The sequence below is a fragment of the Oryzias latipes genome, chromosome 4 (assembly GCF_002234675.1).
Source record: "Oryzias latipes chromosome 4, ASM223467v1".
Taxonomy (NCBI): Eukaryota; Metazoa; Chordata; class Actinopteri; order Beloniformes; family Adrianichthyidae; genus Oryzias; species Oryzias latipes.
Genome location: NC_019862.2, coordinates 2,704,047 through 2,725,223, shown reverse-complemented (window position 1 = coordinate 2,725,223; position 21,177 = coordinate 2,704,047). Strand labels below are relative to the sequence as shown.

General features: G+C 41.0%; 1 protein-coding gene across 5 annotated transcripts in view; it reads left to right on the top strand.

The window, feature by feature from the left end:
• rab6b (RAB6B, member RAS oncogene family) overlaps nt 1–21,177 on the top strand; it is a 46,285-nt gene that overhangs the window by 14,759 nt on the left and 10,349 nt on the right. For 2 of the 5 annotated variants that reach the window (XR_002290104.2, XM_004067600.4), the window contains exons 2-4: nt 10,644–10,702; nt 20,469–20,522; nt 20,796–20,922. Coding sequence is in view for 4 of the 5 variants with exons in the window: in XM_004067600.4 (XP_004067648.1) it covers nt 10,644–10,702; nt 20,469–20,522; nt 20,796–20,922 (240 nt within the window). In the remaining variant the exon portion in view is untranslated. Of the gene's footprint in view, nt 1–10,643; nt 10,703–12,807; nt 12,979–20,468; nt 20,523–20,795; nt 20,923–21,177 lie in introns of those variants that run through there. The other 3 variants (XM_004067599.4, XM_020702895.2, XM_011473668.3) reach the window with 3 other exon arrangements.

Below are 21,177 nucleotides of genomic sequence, written 5' to 3'. Positions count from 1 at the left end.
GTCATCTCTTTCAGCGGTTAACGACCCAGGTGGAACTGGTTTGGGTTGTTTAGGTTTCAAAACACCACCGTATATGAATGGAAGAATAAACCTGAGACCACCATTCTTATTAAGAGAATTTCTATGAAATAGGGCTGCACGATATGAGGAAAACTTGCGATATTAGAGATTAATATTGCGATAACGATATCATTTGCGGTATATAAACAAATAGAAAAGAACCAAAAACATAATTCCCATTTCATTGCAACAGTTTAAAAATTATACTAGGTGACAAACGTCTAACATAATAGGCCTCCATCAGATTAGTAAACAATGGGAAGGCGTCCATCTGATTGGTCAAAGCATAAAGGGATTTATTTGATTCGTTAAATGTTTCAAGCTGCCATAAGATTGTTTTAACACATTTAAGGTTTACGATTTATTGCGGTTTTCGCCGTCTTTTACAATATGCATGTTGCAGAGCTGGATATTGCGATAATGCTAAATTTGCGGTATATTGTGCAGGCCTACTATGAAATATTTTAGCCTCTGTTGAAAAAAAGTTATTATTCAAATTTTCCCTGGTAAATGTTGATTTTTGAAAAAAAAAAAAAACTTTTTTTATATAGAGGGATTCTTGCATGACATTCTCAGGAAGTTTTTGTTTTTTTTAAAGAACCAGCAGAAACATAAAAGGAGTACCGTATTTTTTTCCGGACTATAAACACAGATAAGTCGCATTTTGATGGGAAATTTATTTTACAAAATCTGAGACCAAGATATAATAACTTGCACAAACTGATATGACACAATCATAGCAGACTGTTTATCTCATAATTTCACAGTAATTCTTTCTCGTACTTATTTATTTATTCCTTTCATGAAGCATCATTGTCCAACTAATACTCTGTTTTCATCCTGTATTTGTAGAAACAGTAGTCATTTTTATTGCATTTCTGAATCTATGAAATCATTGGAAAATAGAATATTATGTTTTTAGCCGTCAAGATCTTACTGTAAAAAAAGGTTTGCTGATTCTCTGAGTCACTTTACATACTCTTAACACTTAACATACCTCATACATCAAATTGACCCAGGAACATCATCTCTGTTCCTCACAAATGAAAATAACAGGAGGGTTAACAATGTATTTATTTCAATTTATTTCTAAGATAAGTCGCTGCGGAGTATAAGTCGCACCCCTTGCCAAACTATGAAAAAAAGGGCGACTTATAGTCTGGAAAATAAGGTATTTGTTTTATTTATACTTGACCTAAATGATGGGATGACAGTCTGGACACAATGACTTAAAGTTCTAGAAAAAAAGAATGATGTGCAGGAAAGAGAAGTGGGGATGTGATGGACTGAGTTGACCAGTCTGCATGGCATGAGTCCTGCTGTGTGGGGTTTACATTTACACTGTCCTCTTAGTAATAATACATTAGAAAGATTATCAGAAAAAAATAGGCAAAAAATTAGGGATTGAAGACAGGATAAGAATTCACTGAAAACAAGGATGAGAAACATACTTTTTAAATCTATTTTAACATTCGTGCAATTATTAATAAAAAGTACATTAAAATATAAATCTTTATAACTACTAGCAAAAAAGGTTTTCTCTATTTTATGTATTTGCATTTTATGTTTGAAAGAGAAACAATATATACATTGCATAAAGATGATGCACTTTTCCCTCTTAGATAACATTTTTGTCGTCCTGTTTTTGACTCCAGCAAGTGAAAAGGATGTGACTGTTAGATTTCAGTAATAAAAATGATTTTAACCTGATCCTCACAGTAGTTATTGTTTGGAAATGGTAGCCCAGTGTCTTCCCCACTCACCACTGGACTCCAGTAAGTCGATTCACCCCACTGAGGTTTACAGAGTGATCTCTATTTTGTTAACTATAAAAACGGCTTTCAGTCATATTGCTTCAAAGTAGAGACAAAATAAATTGACCACATTTTTCTGTCGCTTTCAGTCTGTGAACTCTGACCTTTTGTTTTGCCAGACAACCACACAATGTTAAAGCAGAAGCTTTCATAGCTCTTGATTAATTTCACTTCAAAGAAATCATCAGCATGTTTATTGATAATCAAAACACTTGTACTCTTTCTTATACAAATAATTGTAATTATTTTACTGTTTTTTCTATAATTGCTGTAAAAAGATTAACTTTCCAGAGAGCCTCATCAAATGACCTTAATTGCCCATTTAGGAACGGTGCACAAAATCCTTGGGATTTTTATCTGCCACACCATTTAGAATAAATGATTTAACCCTTGTGCTATATTAGATGACCCCACCCTTACATTGGCGTGTTCTGACAAAGGTGGATAAAGGTGGAAAGATTTCATGTAATCCATGGACACCAGTGAAGATCACAAATCATTGAAGAAAAAAGGTTCAGAGCACTGTCTAGTGGGTCTAGATGACCCAACTCCCAATGGTAAAGTGCCCAGGATAGCACAAGGGTTACAGAAAACAGGACGGTCAATATGAGTATTTAAAAGAGCAGTAATAAGTTACTTCTCACTTTACTCCTGGGTTATTTTTAAATTTAGTTTAAAGATGAAATCACCATGATGTTAGATTTATGACCCAAAACTGAAGAAGCACCATCTTTCTTTTCGGCTAGAACAGCTGTGGGTGTCCGGCCGCTGTCTCACCTGAGCGGACACTCATGAGCTCTTACACATTGTTAGTGATGTCAAATGTGTCTTTAGGCTGCTGAGAAGCTGAAATGGCTCTCCAAGTGCTCCAAATTCACATAGGAGACTCTATTGAGAGTGAAAGCATGTGTATTTATTATTTACAAGTGTTAGAAATGCTAGTGGAGTTTCATACAGCATTACTCCTAAAGGCCTGTTCACACCGGGACGAATTTCGCCGGCGATTTTCGCCGACGTTTAACGCCTCGTGACTAAACAAAGGGCACCAACGAGAGTGTGCACACCGACGCGAAAAAACGCCACGCGTTAAAGCGTCAAAAAAAAAAAACGCCTCGGGTTCGTTTTTTTTTTTCGACGCATCGCGTCGAAATCTACTCGACCAATGAGAATGGCGCTTTTGCTCACGTGTCTGGAGCTTCTGAAGTTACAGTAAAACACAACTTGAGGGCGCTCAAACACAAAACTGCCTTGTTGAGCACACATACCAGCGAAGAAGATAGACGCCAAGTAGCGTCTACACTGCCGCGAAGCAATAATGACGGACATTCTAAAATATCCCCGAACCAAGCACCAGTTGGAGCTACTGATGCTTGAAATATTCATGTTTTCTTTGTTTGATTCTGACAAGTGTGTAAATACTTGCTCTCTTCTTCTGAGTGAAAAGCGACTTTAAGAAGCGTAAAGTTGCGCAGCGCCACCTTGTGTACAGGAGTATTTCTGTTTTACATTAAGCGCCATATAATGTCAGGGAATGAAATTGCATGTTCACTCCACTCATCGTCAGCGAAAATCGCCTGGGTGTGAACACAAAAAACGTGGCGAAAAACGCTGGCGAATAACGCCTGGCGAATATTCGTCCCGGTGTGTACGGGCCTTAAGACTCTTTCTCACAAAAATAATCCATGTTGCTTGGAATTACAAAAGCTCTTCAAATTTCATATTTCTGATGATGATGATGTGTGTGATGGTGATGATGATGATGATGTGTGCTGAAGATATAACTGTAAACACAACGGCACCTTTTGCAGCTCCAGCTATGGAACAGTTGTCTCACCAAATCATCACCTTTTTAGGATGTAATGTTTAAAATTTGGTGATGTTGGTTTAAGCCACTTTATTTTCGTTCATCATTAATATTAGATAAAAGCCACTCTTCTGTAAATGGACGTTCCTCTTGTAGATGTGCTAAGAATGACACTCATTGCTATTTTTATCCATCCCCATGTGAATTGATTCTACACTCTGATTGCCAAGTGCACAAGGCTAAAATCCCTCCGCCAAGTCACCAACTGAAATGTTACTCGTCTCCTCAGAGATCGGCTTCAGGGTTTAATGGACTTTTCGGTATAATTTCCAGCTTGATGAAAATCAGTAAGTAGAGAAATTTTTACAGAATTTGGCAGCCTGAACTTTTTCCAGGAACTATGCACAAAACAACAAACATGAGGATTCAGAGAAGCTTCACTCTTGGTGTTTGAAAAGCATGATCTAACATCAGTCCACTATTCTGTGTGCTTCAAGACCTAAGAATAGTTGGTAGTTCTAGATACCTTTACTAAATCCACCTGCAGTTTCATCCAGGACCTTCTGTTGCGTTTGCTTTAATCATTCATGATGCACATGGCCGCTCATTGAACTCTGATTAGTGTGTTTTATTAGTGTAAGTGTGAAATGTGGAAAAAAGAGAGATTGTGTTTGTGAACACGTTAAATGGAAAGTGATGACTGAACGTCTGTAAATGTCAGAAATGCTTTGGTTTTAGGGTTAAGTGCTGTAAAATAGTCCTGAATGGACTGTGTTAGGACTGGCTGTACTCTCACTAAACTTTGTTAGCATGATAGAATCTGTTTATGCATCTCACACTTACTTGAACCAGGAACCACATTTGGAGCAGGAGCCTTGTATAAAGACACATTAACATTTAGACTTTTAAATGGATTAAAACCAACATCTAGTCGGTTAGCTGCCCGCTGCTAGAACAAGTCTGCAGAGGGACTTAAAGTCTCATGTTGTCCACTTGTTTTATGGATAAAATAATCATCTACTGAGTCACACATAGAGAGTAGGGCAATATGGCTAAAAAATAAATTCTCTGATTTTTTTTTTATTTATTCCAAATTCGATTTTAATCTATTTTTCTACCTCCTTTAACAAAAATTATAAAAGACAGAATATGATTAACAATATGCTCAGACACAGAGTTCAACTAAATACAGTCTGTAAAAATGTTTGTAGATCAATGCGGCTGATGTTTTGTGAGCTACCGCTAGCTGGAGCATCTCATAAAGAAAAACGCTTCTCGCACTCGACAGAGTTTTGAAACAAATTCATCATACTCTCACATCTAGCAGATACAGCCTTTAAATAGATTTGGCTGCGTGTGTTTTGATCCTCAAAGTTTGAAGTCACAACCCCAGAGGTCAACGTTTCACTTTTTACTCACCTGCCAAGTTGACCAATAGAATAAAAATCTACCACTCCAGCAATTGATTCCTACAGAGCCCGTGTCCGGACATTAAAAAATTAAAATATATCACGTTCCTACGAATTAATATCTTGTACCCACAAATTAATATCTTGTTCGAACGAAATAATATTCCATTCCACACAAGATAATATTGCGTTCCCTCAATATACTATTTCGGTCCCTCGAAATGATTAACTCGCGTGAGCGAAATAATTAATTTGTTCGAACGCAATAATTATTCACGTCATAAGTCATTCATTAACACGGATATGGTCTCCGTTCGGCCGCAAAAGCCGCTTTCAGCGGTAACTTCCGTGTCTCTGTGATCCACATTCGTTCAAGAAAGGAAAAAGAAAAACAAGAATGATCAATTTACTACTGTCTCAATAAATATAAGAAAAATATCATAAGATTTATGATCGCTAGACTTGCTGCTTTGCCATATGATTCACGGGACATAGCTCCTAGCTCCTCCGCAGAGCTCTTTTGCTTGTCATGCCGGCATTCGGGCAGCTGGCTGGCCGGTAGACAGACAGCCAGCTGATATTGTAGTTTAGGGTTGAATAGGAATAATAATATTCAGGACTAGTCTTTTAACATACTCGTTAGCAGTCGTTTTACATTTGAATGCTAGCAGGCTACATGCTAACTAGCCGATCATTTATCCTGTTATTTACGTCATAGATTTACAGCAGATACCTTCACATTTCTGCCTGTGGGTGTCTCATTACATTGCATTGAAGACACGGAGGATGTTTAGAGATCAGATCTATTTATTTAAAAAAAACGCATAAGCATCGGTAATCACGTTTATTCACATGATCCTGGTACGCTCTCCGTCCATCTTGCTGCAAAAGCCGCTTTCTGGCGCTACTTCTGTGTCTCTGTGAGCATTCAATAGGGGTAAAAATAAAAGCAAAAATGATCGATCTATTATTGTCTTGATGAAAATCTGAAAAATATCATAAGATTAGACAGATTAACAGATTCGGCTACTGGACTTGGCTCTTAGATCATAGCCGAAATGTATACCCAAGATGCATTTCGGCCAATCACCGTGTCCCTGTAATTGAGGTGGAACAACAAGACCATGATTGGCTGATCGAAATGCATCTTGGGTAAGCGTGATGCATCTTGGGATATTGCACACATCCATGTTTGTGATGCTAGGAGCTAAGTACTTTTTATATTCTAGATTTCAGGTCAGCTCCTGATGCAACACTTTTGTTACATTTCAATATTTCTTTAAAGTCAGACGTTAACAATAGTTTGTATACCAAGCCATTGCATTGAAGATGAAACAGAAATAACTCAATGTTATTAAACATCCAGTAATTTGCTGTATAATTAGGCCTTGATGAGGCGTTTGCTGCTCATGGATCTGGTGATGGTAGAGCAGGTTGGTCCACAGAAGGTGCCTGCTTTATTTGTCTTTGGTTTGGCTGTCATGTTTCCATAGCTTTCTACAAAACGTTAAAGAATTCCACAAAAACTGAAGCTTAAGAGGCTCCAGTGTTTCTATCTAAGAACTCTGCCCTTATTTCTTGACCTGTTGGGGTTTTATCGTCTTATCTGAAATTTTGTAAATCATTTACATGTTGGGCTGTTAGCTGCTGAGAGACTCCCATCAGGGGGCTCCAGAAAGATGTTCCTCTTTACAAACACTGAATGTTTCTCAGTAAAGACTCTGTACTCTTGAAGTCTGACGATGACATAAAGATCTGACAATCACATAATCTGAAATGAACACATTCAAATCCCCTGTAAAAGTTTGAACAAGAAATGGAAAAACATAAAAGTTATTGAATTCTTTCTGATCTTATCGAATTACTGCGGTTACAAACCCAGTTACCTAGTGGAAGAGTGTCTGCCCTCAGATGGGAGGTCTTGGGTTTAGATCCACTGAATGGGACCCAATTGACCTGCAGCATTGAGGGCTTGGATTGGGGAGTCTAAGTAAAACGGTTCTTGAGTGAGGTTGTGAGGAACAAACTCACTCCGCTGTGTGAGAACTGATGGGACTTGAAGTACTTTGTAAAGATTAGACAACTACTGAAAAAATGTCATATAATTTTGTTTTGAAACCTAGAGGCTAAAATTAAATCTTCTTCTCCTGCTTCAAATGTCATTGACGTGCTTTTGTTGCCACACACAGCAAAGGAAGCCCATCATAATTATCCTTCTGTTTAATCTGTTTCCCCGCAGCACATGTAAGTCTCTTCAATATTTAAATGCTTTATGTAACGGAATGATGTCCTCCTCTCTAACCCCTACTGTGGCTGTAGAACCTCAGGATAATTCTGCAGCCGTGTTTAACAGGAGCCAGTGTACTTTATGGCCTTTAGCTTCAATATATGGGATTGACTAGTGTTATGGTCTGTTAATTATGATGAATTGGCTTATGATTAATTGGCTTAATTATGATGAATTAAATAGATGTTCTTCCTTCTCCTGTTTATCTAAAATGTGACAGTTGGTGCTCAAGAACCAGAACCTGCCTTATATTTATGATCATGTCTCCATTCACCTTATATCTATATTAAACGTCTGTTTGGAATCTTTTCGTCCTAATTATTTCAAGTCAAAATGTAGGAAGCTGAAATGTGGTTTAATAACATGAGTATTATATAAATAAACCTAGAATATTATAATGAAAGCATCAACCTTTAATTAACAAAAGTCCCTTAATCACCAATAACAAATTCAACTAACCTACTTGTGCCCAAACCTCAGAACGCAGCTGTCTGTCGAAGACGAGCATTTTTCTTTAACACTCTGATTACAAGACACAGTTGTGCAATGAAACAGTTCCAAACAAAAGATAAAAATAATTTAATTCACCATCAGATGCATCAGGTAAGTAAATTATTATACCAATTAGCCTCAGTACAAAAAACCTTTGATATAAAATAAATTAACTTGTTCAATATGTACCTTAAGCGTATAAAGTATTTAGATTTTTAGACCGTCTTTTTGGTGAATAATGAGGACTAAATAAATAAGACAAAATGCTGAAATCCAGGTGAGGCAGTGGCAGAGTTTTATTAGGGGCGATGACCTAAATGAAAGTGGTAGTGAGGTGTCTTAGATAATACTTTATATGTGGAAGACCATCCATCTGCACATTTTTGAGGTCACACATGTTTGCAGGGAATATTCAGGGGACCACGGCGCTCTGAGGGAAAAACAAGAACAAGTGTGGAAAAACTGACAGCCAGAAAACTTGAATGTTGAGAAGTAGACTATCTTCCTTACTTCAAAGAAACAAAAGTTTGTTTTGTGTATGTCCCCTGAAAGCTTTCACAGGTCTGTCCCTAACTCATTCCCACTAATTGATCAGGTTTAAAACAAAACCAAAGCCAATTTTGTTTGGTTGTGATTGTGAATCAGTCTATACATGACTACTGCACTCATGATACATTTGATTACTCAAATTATTATCCAGCACAGAAGAATATCTGGAAATCTATGGACTTAGTAAAAGATGTGGTATCCTGTTGGTGAAAATTGATTCAAAACATGTTTTTCTTCTTGAATTTTGCCTTTCTTTTTTCTGTTAAAATAATTGACGTATGTTGTAGTAGTTGACCTGTGGGTTTTCTAGCTCAACAGAATCCAGTTTCCATCATTGAATCTTTCTCTACTCAGGAAACTCATGGTGCGATTAACTCTGCTGTAAGTTTGTTCATAGCTGGCTGTGCCACACAATTTTCCTTTCCTTTCCTTCTGAATCCTAATAAGCTGCTTTTCCTCTGTAATCCCATTCTCTGCTGAGAGCACACACTGCAGAATAAAAAAGAAATTGCTTGTTTTCTTCTTCTGCTACATTTTCATTTCACACTTTGGTTTGGCTAGAACTAATAAACCAGGGGTGCTCATTATGTCGATCGCAGTCGTCCGCTCGATCTTCAAGGACATGAGGGTAGATCGCAGGCCAGCAAAGATGAATAACAAAAAAATGTACTTCTAAACATTCACCGGCCAATCAAAATCCTCACCGAGACGTACGGGACTTGATTGACATGCAGAACGGCCAATCGGACATCTTCTGAAACATGCGTCACTGCACATACGTGTTTAAATTCACTGAGCCCATAATCTGTCTGACATCAGAAAGTCGCTTTTTACCCTGCGGCAGGTCAAGTCCCCGGCAGAAGACCACTCCAGACTACTGGAGTGTTTATTGAAGCCGCCCCGCGTGTCTCCTCCTGCTATCGGCTCTACAGTTCTCGCCCCATAAACACGAGCTCATAAGGAAGCGTTTTATTTCTGTGGCACGCGCTTCATACGGAGCCATCAGCGCTTTGAAATCTTTTTTAGAAAACTATCGTAACAAACGTCACAAAAAGGGGTTCATACAAATTTACACCCTGGTTATCCGAAGATTCATAACCTCTTTTTGTAGTAAAACCTGTCCAACACAAAAGGCCTTCCGCTCTCATCTGTCTGTTCAGTTGTCGGACAGTTATAAAAAAAGAAAAGAAAACTATCCTAACTGGGTTTCTGTTTTTCGACTTATGAAACAGGTTATCTTTATTGAGGGGGGGTTTGTCCTTACTTATTCAAAGGATGTAATCTCAGTTCACGTGTTTTGTATAAAAATCAATGACGTTGTGACACAGATGTTTGAAATAACAGACAGGAAAAAATGCGTGCATGTTGCGGTAGCACGGGGTGCTAAGAAGTGTGGGTGTGGGGGAAATATGCAGATGAGTAGATGCTCTAAATCTGCTCTAGTTTAAATCAAGAGAATTAACAAGCACCGACTAAAAAAAGATCCATTAGCTCTTTTCTGTCTTTCTTTTTCGAATCCTTCACATTCACTAATATCTCAAGTCAAAGTATTTCACTGTTGTTTGTTACACTGGTCTTAAAGGGCCTATTTCATGCAAATCAATTTTTTGTTCTTTTTAGTGTAAAATAATGTTAATTCCTCATAAAAACAACAACCCCAAAGCTGTATTTTGATCCACTCAGGCATTGGGCTTTACACTAAAAACCTGCTCCATAAGCACCAGCCTGTCCTTACCCACGAAAATGAGTGGTTTGTCACATTATGACGTCACAAATTGAGGAACAACCCCTTCCAGGAAGAGTCTGCACTGCCAGCACAGCCCTCTGATGCCCTAAAAGAAGTATCAGGAGTTTCTCTGAATCCTAAAGAATCACCTTTGTGGCTGTTTGCTGTACCAGAGTTCTGGTACTTGGCCCATTCATGTTCTGCTCTGACAGTTGTTGGTTCTCCATTGTCTAACAACTGCCTTGCATGTTTGTTCCTCATCCCTGCATCATCACCAGCAAATAAAGGATGTGCATGGATTTGTAATGCACCATGGTTATGACAAAACAGCGCTGCCATTTCCTCTGGTCTCAATGCTGCTGCTCACCTCTAGACTCTAATGAGCTCCCAGTAACTTCAGCCCCCAGAACTGCTGTGAGCCGTGAGGGTAGGAATCCAGTCAGACTGACATACTTGACCTTTTTTCTTTAATTCTGTCCTTTGTTTTCCTTTTGTCTTGCAGTTGGAAAGACGTCTCTGATCACAAGGTTCATGTATGACAGCTTCGACAACACATATCAGGTAGGTACCGTACGGTGGCCCAGAAGGGTCACAACACAACACATTAACTTTATACACAACACACTAACTTTACACACAACACATTAACTTTACACACAACACACTAACTTTACACACAACAGATTAACTTTACACACAACACATTAACTCACAACACAACACAATAACTCACAACACAACACAATAACTCACAACACAACACAATAACTCACAACACAACACATTAACTCACAACACAACACAATAACTCACAACACAACACATTAACACACAACACAATAACTCACAACACAACACATTAACTCACAACACAACACATTAACTCATGGCCCAGAAGGGTCACAACACAACACATTAACTTACCTCACAACACATTAACTCACAACGGAAGTAAAGCAGCAATTGAAGTGTTTTATTCTGAAATTTCTACTGGGCTGAGCAGCTAACTACCTAACAGAAAGTAATGTCACAGTGAGCTGTGGAGGGAGCTGCACGCGCGCTCCTCTCCTCTCCTTTTTTCCGCTCCGTCCTCTCACACAGGCACGTGCAGTCCCCAACACACATGCACACACAGGACGGAACGGAAAAAAGGAGGGGAGAGGAGCGTGCGTGCAGCGACAGAGGGGGGTGTCAGAGCGGAGGGAGGAGTGTGTGTTCATATTGTGTGTGTTTAGAGGAAGGAGAACTGTAGTAAAGACAAAGTTTCTGGCAACACTGCTGCTAGCTTCTCTTGTAGCAATAACATGCTCCCTCCACAGCTCACTGTGACATTACTTTCTGTTAGGTAGTTAGCTGCTCAGCCCAGTGGAAATTTCAGAATAAAAGCACTTCTATTGCTGCTTTACTTCCGTTGTGAGTTAATGTGTTGTGAGGTAAGTTAATGTGTTGTGTTGTGACCCTTCTGGGCCATGAGTTAATGTGTTGTGTTGTGAGTTAATGTGTTGTGTTGTGAGTTATTGTGTTGTGTTGTGAGTTAATGTGTTGTGTTGTGAGTTAATGTGTTGTGTGTAAAGTTAATGTGTTGTGTGTAAAGTTAATGTGTTGTGTGTAAAGTTAGTGTGTTGTGTATAAAGTTAATGTGTTGTGTTGTGACCCTTCTGGGCCACCGTAGTACCGCGAAGGCAGAGAATGGGATTACATAGTCTCTGACCTTGCAGCAGCGTGGTTTAAGCGGCATGGCCAGAGTTCAAATTTCTGGATTTTGGCTTGGTGGCTGGGTCGGATCTGCCAATCAGGGACTCAGCTTTGGGCACGTGTTGTTTTCAGTGAATTGATAAGTGGGTAGAGTACACATCCAATGCCAGCGTTTTTGTTCTGAACTTCTGTCTGTTTGGTTAACCCACGAGGGCCGCGGCTACTGTTGGGCGAAGGCGGGAAACACCCTGGACAGGTTGCCAGCCGGTCAGTTCCGCGGCGGCTCTCTGTCTGCCGGCTAGCCAGCAGCCCGGGGGCCGGCTGAGCTCGCTATCTGCACCGGCAGAGAGCCACTGCAGGATGAGAAGGGAGCCTGCTCGGGCCTCCTGAACTTTGTGATATTTTTCTTTTTTTCATAGAGACAAAGATAAAATAGGTCCCTTAATTTTATGTATTTTAAAATTTTCCCTTTAATGCGGGACAGCGAGCCTTCAAACTGGGTCACAAAACGCAGCGATGGCTGTTATGCAGACGCAGTTCTCGAAGCAGGAGGGAAGCTCCTGGTACGGGGAGAGTCTTTGAATGATCCCATGAAACCTGAATGGGGAGGTGATAACCGCTGTTTGTAGAGCTCTTCATGATAAACAAACCTGATCTCTCTACAACATCCGTGTTTTCCATGCATTGTAAACGGCATAAACACAGACACGGCTCCATGTAGCGATCATGCTAAAAACATTAGTATGAAGCTCCTCCCACATGCGGCTGCAAGCTCAGGAACGCATTTTTGGATAGGCGGCGAGCAGAGACTTCGCCGTGCGGTGAAAGATAGGCGGCCAACGCGGATTTGCCACTCTAATCACGTTCAGAGTGAACGCAGCTTAAAGAGCATCGGCTCTTTTGATCCGTTTACCTGCGCTCTAATGGGCCTTCAGTAAAGAAACAAATCCTCAATGTAAACACTTTACTGCTGCTGTTGAGATCGACTCATTTCGGACACAAATACAGCTGAGCTGGAGAAAATCCACTCTTCAGATGGTGTTTCTGTGAGTGCAGTCATGACCCCGTTCATGAAGTCTGCATGCTCTCCTGCGTGATGCTCGGCACATCCTACAGAGGAGAGGGGCGGCAGGTGGATGCAGGTACTTGCACTCCTTGTTTGTTTTTAATATCTAAAGCTGACTTCCTCCGTTAGTTTTTTTTAAAAAGCTCCTTCAGTCTTCACACAGTGGTTGGAAAATTTGAGTTGACAGTTGTTTGAGTTTGGTCGTGGACCGTTGTCCTCTCTGTTCCTCAGAGACGGATCTTTTCTTTGGGTGGACTCCTGGGGCCTCATTTATAAAACTTTGCGTAGGATTTGCGTCAGAAGTGGCGTACGGATGAAACATAGGACGTGCGTACGCACAGAAATATTCGGATTTATAAAACCGTGCGCACGCACATCCTACGCATCTTTCCCTTTATAAATCACAACCGATTCTAAATGCAGCGCAGCTTTTGCGGCTACATGACACGCCCATAGTTGCCCATAAATAGTCCGTGAAACGCCCACAAATTAATATTCATGGCTTGCTAAATCATGGCACACACAGAGGGGAAATCAAAAAAACGTAACTTCACTCAATGTGAAGTAGAAGTTATCGTTGGCGAGGTGGAAAAGAGGAGAAAAGTGTTGTTTGGGGCACAGTGTGGGCATTACTAATGCCAAAAAGGCACGTGAGCGGCAAACGGTGGCAGACGCCGTAAATGCTGTAGCCTCACAACCTCGGACGTGGCCGAAATAAAAAAGAAATGAAAGAAATGATCGGACATCAAAGTCGAGGCAAAAAAATGTCTAGCGCTGCATCGGCAGAGTGTGTCCGCCACGTGGGGGGGGGGACCGGAGCTGACCCCTCTTGATGAGAAACTGGCCGCTATTATTGGGGAATGCCTATTAAGTCCCCCTTATCGGCGTCCTCCTCCGCCTCAGTCACCTGACTGAAACGGAGGGGACGCCGACGCGCCAGGGTCAGGGTGACACAGGTAAGAGAAATAATTCAAATGAATGCAGTCAAGTCACATGTATGCAGGCTACACAATTACAGATTATTAATATAGAAAAATTTTATTTTAGTTGCTGGGTGTTCCAGCGGGGCCAGTGGTTACGATGCTGCAGCTGAGCAGCCGTCTGGCCCCAGCGTCTCCACGGCACGCGGCTCTCAACCCTCCAGCAGTGGACGCGTCCTCACCGATGCAGTCCTTGAAATGCAGAGGGAAGTCAGTAGTTCAATCAGAGAGGTGGCCAAGGAGTTGGGCGAAATCAAGATCGCCCTGACTGAAATAAACTGCACGATGAGGGAATTCTTAAATAAATAATATTTTCCACACCTCTTTTTCTTTATAAGCGACGCATCACTTCCAAACGCTGGCGCACAGCAGCAGCAAATGGCTCAAATGCGTGGGGATGGGGTTCAGGGTCGGGGCCATCATAGCAATCGGCGCCAGGGGGTAGAGGCACGTTTTTAAGCTGTGCCACATTGTGTAGCACAGCACATGCCAGCACGATTTGGCACACACTGTCACTTTCACGTGTTTCTTCCATCTGCCGACGGTGTCGCCGTTTCTCATTTCACCTGTTTTTGTGCGTACGCCTGGGTCAGAGCTTGCGTTGAGGACCGCGCATTTTCACGTCAAGTTTGCTTTTTATAAATCTCAACTATTGCGTAGAGAGTAGCGTACGCCTTCTTTTGTGCGTACGCAACGTTTATAAATGAGGCCCCTGGAATCTTTAAGCATCCATTCCAATGCTTCACAGCAGTGTTGGTGGTAAACTAGGCGTATAATTGATGCATCTGAAGCCTGCAGGAGGGTTTTGTCCTAATGAAATGATACATATCTTTGGATCCAGCGCCGTTTTTCTTGTGTCAGACTTGTGTGTCTGAACAGGTTCCGTGAAATCAAAAAGATGAGATCAAGCGTGAGCTTTGTAGCACGAGGCTGTGCCTGCAGTGAGGAACATTAGCTGCTTCTGAAGCAGTTTCCTGACAAGCAGCCATCCAGCCGAGACGGGCAGCAGCAGTGGTCCTCGCTGCTGAGGAGCCTCCAGAGGCAGAGTGTTGGTCAGGTGGAGCTGTCAATCATGACTGACCACCAGACTCTGGGCCTTAATTCAATTTTATTTATATAGCCTAATATTTACAACAATAGTCATCTCAATGGGCTTCATACAAATGATTGTGTAATAAACATGAATCCTAAAGAAGGCATAGAATTCAATAAGTATTGGATAAAATAAAAATAAACTGGGCATCCCTGCCCTTTGACCCTCCTTCTCGGTAAAGAAAAACTCCTAAAAAAAAACGGATTCCGTAAAAAAAGAAGAAGAAACCTCTGGGGTGGCCACATGAAGGAGGGATCCTCTCTCAGGACAAAAAGACGAGGTACCAGAACTCTTAGAGAAGAATTAGCTTATCTAACGCCACAACTACGTGTTGAATAGTGCTGCAGATGGGCTTCATCCAGATGAGTGGGGGGAAGGCTGGGGGCACGAGACTTGCCAGAGGTGAGGTCCACAGCCAAGTACAGAAGCCCAGAATCTGGAATCACTCCCTGTAAAGTTCTCGTTGAGCGTGTCAAACTGCTGACTAAACATCAAGTTAAACAGTGTTGAATGAAGAGACAGTCGTAAGATTCACCGTTTACTTCAATAACGTTTGGTGAAAACTGCAACAAATATCACAAAGTACATTCTGTCTGTAACCTTACAACATGTTTCTATGTACAGTTATCAATAAAGCTTTATCTTTTTGTGAGTATCTCTTTAAAAATTAAAACCTCTCCAAAATATGTCAATCTAACAACAAATTGTAGAAATTCTTAACATTCTGAAATTTAACTGGGTAAACTTACAGCAAGGCCTCTCTGATGATAGTGGATGGCCATGGATTAAGCTCAGAACTGTCACAAAGGCTCTGTCATGCCTGCAGGAAGAGCCAAGAAAAGGCCGGAAGACTTTTAACAGGAAGTGATGTAAGCTGATGGCTCTGTCAAAATAAACGTCTTATTTGGAAAAACTTCAACTTCATTTAAAATAAACTCTTTTTAACTGAGATGCTTAATAATAAAACATTCATCCAAATGATATTTCCTAAACAAATATAAAGACAATGCTTTAAAACTTTACACTCCCATTCCCCTCTGTGGGCATTGGGACAGAGAGACAGACATGAATCGCACTGCACCAAACAGAGGCATGGAGAAATAAATCATCAAGAATAGAGAAGAGGAGGAGAGGAGAGGACAGAACCCCAGTGCACCATACTTTCCCCAGCTTGTGGTAGGGGTTAGGTGTAGGGTTCAGGTCAGGGCTATGATTTATTTTTTTTAAACGGGGGGGGGGGGGGGGGGGGGGGGGGAGGGAGTCTTGGCAGTAGTCTGTGGATACAGTCGTGGATAGATTGTAGTGCAGGTGGGATCTGGAGGTACCTTGAAAATATTGGTGCGGTTGCAATGTGATCAGATCATCCCTTGAAGTGTGTGTGGTGCAAAGGTCAGGTCGGGACTTGCACACATTTTCTGCAGCTAAATCAAAAATTTGTGAAACTGCATGATATGGAAAATAATTGAAATCTAGAAGAAATATTGGACGTTTTATTACTTAGAACAAATTTTCTTTTTTTACATTTTTATTAATAAAATATGGAAAAATCCGTTAACATCAGTTCACACTGCAGCTAATTGTAGAGCATTGATTACTTTTAGTTGTATTTATCATTTGGTCAGGACTGGATTACTTTGTCAGACCGGCTTCACGGCTGCAACACAACAGTCCTGGATTTTAATCACATTTGTAAGAAAAAATAATCACAAATCTGATCTTTGTTTTAAAGAATCAACATCATGAGGATTGTTGTAATTGTTTGACATTACTGAGCAACGGAGGCCGTTTCTGTTGTGAGATCAGTAAAGTGTGTGTTCTGCATTTGCCTGCTGCTGTCCAGAGAAGTGCGATCTGTGATTGCAACAGCCTGTGCAGTGAGGAAGGGACGCCTGATTGTAGATCAGCTCCATGACTGGCAGTAAACTGCAGATGAAAGGGTTTTTGTCTGTGAAGAAGCTGCTGCTGCTGTGAGCAAAAGTCTGCATGACGTGACTCGAGGTCCATCCGGCTGGAGAGAAACTCTGCTGTTGGAGAGAAGGCTTTCTCTCTTCAGTTTCTTTCTTTTCTGTCACTAGAGCTGACGTGAGAATCTGCTGAGACTTCAGGCTAAGACATTTCCATCGGGTTGACATGTAGCAAACATCTGATCGTCTCTGCGGAAAAGATCTGCTTCACTTTTGAAACGTTGTGGACAAACTTAGATTCAAAAAGGCTCAGTTTCAAGCATCTGTCAAGGAAGTTAATCATAATGTGTGGTTTTACAAAAATCCACCCATGTAGTGTATCCATAGTAACCACACTTTTTTAGTAAAAGCAGTAAAAAATTGTATTGAAAGAGAACTAAATATTCTTCCTTCCTTGCTTTTTACTCATTTTTTTTCAGAACAAAACTTTAAATACCTTTCTGTTTGGTAAATGTCTTTGGGTTGAAATGTCCGGTGAATTAAGACTCTGTACAAGCAGAAGATTTCAAATCTATTCAGGATGCAACATCTGAGCAAAGTGAATAGAAGTCCCAGTGTTCTGTGTTAGCAGGAGCAAGCTTCTCCTTCTGACTTTGAATGTTGTGTAGTAAATGTATTGTGCTTTAATCTATTGAAACAAATGAGGGAGAAATGTTGAGGTTAAACTAAAAGACCTCGATTGTTTTTGGAACAAGCACGCTTCAGTCACCCACAGAAGGCCATGAACTGTGCTCGGTCTTATATCCATATGTGCACTATTTCAAATTTTTTACATTGACATTTAGAGGTGTTTCTGTTTTGCTGTCTTTGGAAGGAAGACTTCTACAGAATTGAAAACACCTTCTGCTACTGAAGACAACTGGTCTCATTTCAGTTTCACTTTCTAGATTAATTATTACTTCTCTTGTCAATTAAGGTTTACGATTCTTATTTGTAACCCAAAGCTGTCTATTATCAATCACAGCTGCACAAAGCATATGATAATTTTTGTGGCAAACATAAAGTGCATTTTATTTTGGAGGCATTTGCAGTTGCACGTGTAAAATTTCCGGTTTTGCTCTGGTAAAGTACAGAACGTGTTTGTATTAGGTCAGTTCCTGATGGATCTTAAGACACAGTGGCAGCTTATTTTCACGTCTGCTTTGCTGGATCTTCTGAAGGGAGCCTTTAAATGACTTCCTGTCTCTGTGCCAGACTCTTTGAGTCAGTCCAGTGTGGTAGCTGGCATTGTCAAGGAAACCGGCGCGTGAGCGAGCTGCTGATGCTCTGTCCTGTCACAGAGGGAGGTGGACGCGCTGCTGGTTCAGACTCAGCAAAGATGTGGAGTAATTGTGGCGCTAGTCTATACTTAATGTGAGTATGTTTTATGAAGGAGCTTTCAAAATGTCCGATCTTTTAGGTTTGTCAGGCAGAGGTCAGGGGTCAAAGGTGCGGCTGCAGACCGTCCACCTCCTCGCTCCAGCCTGCCTTTAAATCAGTCTCATAACAGAGGACCCCTCTGCTGTCGGTCCAAATAAACGTCTGAACTGACAGACTCTGACTAGATTTCACCATCAGGTTGTTTATTCTTTTAAAGGAACCCATTTTGTGTTTAATTATTGTATTTTTCACATAATGACACAAACAAGACAAACAATGACACCCCCCCCCTTCCTGCTGTCAACAATTGCTCAGATTATGATCGTAGTATAGCATTATGATATGTTTACATGTATATATATGTAAGTGTGTTAAGGAGACATAAAAAACACATAATGTCAGGAGATACTACGAAAATGAGTAACAAGAGAGTAAAATATAAGAGAAAAAACAGCCTGAAAAAACACAAAACAAAACGGAACAAAAAATTCTAATAATGCAAAACCAGCCGAGACAGAAAGTCATTCTGTTCAACGGATACGTGAAAAAAGTCAAACAGCTCTTCCATACTAAGTCAAATTCCCGTTCTGAACCTCTGTGTGTTCCTGCTTTTCTCAAGTTTGAAGTGAAATAAGACATCTTCAATCCAATGTGATACTGTGGTCCTTCCAAAAAATCCCCCAGAAGGCAAAGGTACCCCTTCATCACTAATCCTACACAAAAGCATGAGAGGGTCTGCCGTTATTCTTGTCCCAAAGATCCAAATAAATCTCACACGCATCCCTCCAAAACGGCGTATTTTAGTGCAGTACCTAATCATGTGAATTAAGGTGGCCATGATTGACATCTGTCACATATAGGATCGACTTGTGGATACATTTTAGCCAGTTTGCATTTACGGAGGTGAACTGTATGAGACAATGTCTCGCACCCATTGAAGATGAATGCATCTTTGTCATGATTTTGTCCCTATTTGTGTCTTTTGTAGTGATTTAATTATAGTGATTTTCCCAAAAGGTTTTAACGGTTTTCCTGGAGGGAGACATGTATGGAAACATGTTAAGCATTTTGTTGATGGACTTCTTTCAAGTTGGGTTAAATGTGACAACGTCATCGGAGACATTCTGCTTGGAAAACCATAATAAGATGAAGCGGCTGTAAGTTTCTAAAAAATGTGGTGTTGGCACATTATGCCTGCTGGACAGTTGTTGAAAAGACGTGAACTGGTTGCTGATAACTAAATTGTTAAAATACTTCAGACCCTCTTGATGCCATCTTTGAAAAGTGGCATCTGACAAGGAGGGTGGAAAAGAAGGATTCGATGCTATTGGGGTAAAGAAACTCATTCCTAAATAACCAAAACATTTCCCGAATTGATGACTTATTTTGATGGAATCCCACACAACTGAATTATGAACTGTACGGGGGTTGGATAATGGAAGTGGTGCCCCCCATGTGATCCCAAATGACCTCTTTACTGATAGAGGTTTGAAGGACAGTTTTTCCATCTCCACCCATGGAGAGCCAGTATCACTGAAGGTTTTGAGTGACCTTTTTGACCTTGAGGTTATTTTAGACTCCAAACAGTCTTAAGGAGCGACAAATGAAGACGTGCAGTTCAGCATTGATTTGCCGGTCTGGGCTGTTGCGAGGCGGAGCAGCTGATGGTGTGGTGGCAGGGCAGCTCAGCGGATAGCTGTGTGGGCTTTGATGCAGGAAGTAAACATCCCTGGAAGAGAAGCGCTCCACCATCGGCCTCATGACAGCGTGGACGCCACTCCATCACTTCCTCTGACCGACTGATCCTTCAGATGGTCTTCCTTTAGAATCCAATTTGAAAGTAAAACTGTTTAAAATCCAGTAATGAATTATCACGTTTCTTCTGGTGCTCAGTCTGTGCACGGATGTTGATCTGTGTTATCGTCCCCTGACCGTAAGATTCAGGTTTGATTCCCGCCTTGCACACCCATGTGTCAAAGTGTCCTTGGGCAAGACACTGAACCCCACCTTGCCTCTGGTGGGAGGTTGGCGCTAGTGTTTGGCAGCGGAGCCGCCACCAGTGTGTGAATGGGACTGTGACTGTAGAGCACTTTGGGTCTTCGAGGAAGGTAGAAAAGCGGTGGACAAGTATACACCATTTACCATACGAAATCTTTGTTTCTGTTAACAGGCTACAATCGGAATCGACTTCCTGTCGAAAACCATGTATCTGGAAGATCGCACGGTAAGGATCAGATCTACTGCTGTTATAGATGCTAAAGTTACATCTATCTTCATTGAAACTTTGGTTGTGTCTATACAGCTGGGCAGTGTTAACCACCAGCCTTTTATGCTAAAAACCCTTCAATCTGTGTCTTGTTGTCATTTGTATTGATCTGTAAGGTTTTCAAAAGCAGATAATTGTTTTTTTTTCTTCAGTGAATCAGAGCTGTGCATGTTTGTAGGGAGCCTCTTGTTTCCGGGCTCTCTGACCGTTTGAATCATCTTCCCTCGTCAGCTGTCTCTCTCTGAACCCCAGGTGAGGTTACAGCTCTGGGACACGGCCGGACAGGAGCGCTTCAGGAGCCTCATCCCCAGTTATATACGAGACTCCACTGTGGCCGTGGTGGTGTACGATATCACAAGTTAGTGCCTTTCATGACATTTGCAACTCATTCCTTCCTTTGTTACGAATACAAACATGTATGTGGACGTCTAGGACAACATGTCAGCTCAGTTTCCTCTGAATTGTGTAAGGACTTAAAAAAAAAAGTCTTCAGAAGGTTGCTAACATCAGAAGTTGTTATGGAATCACCCGGCTCTGACCTAGCTGTGCACCAGTCTTTTGAGCCTGGGACTGTCTTTTCTAGAAGACGCCATCAGGCTTTCTAGAGCTGACG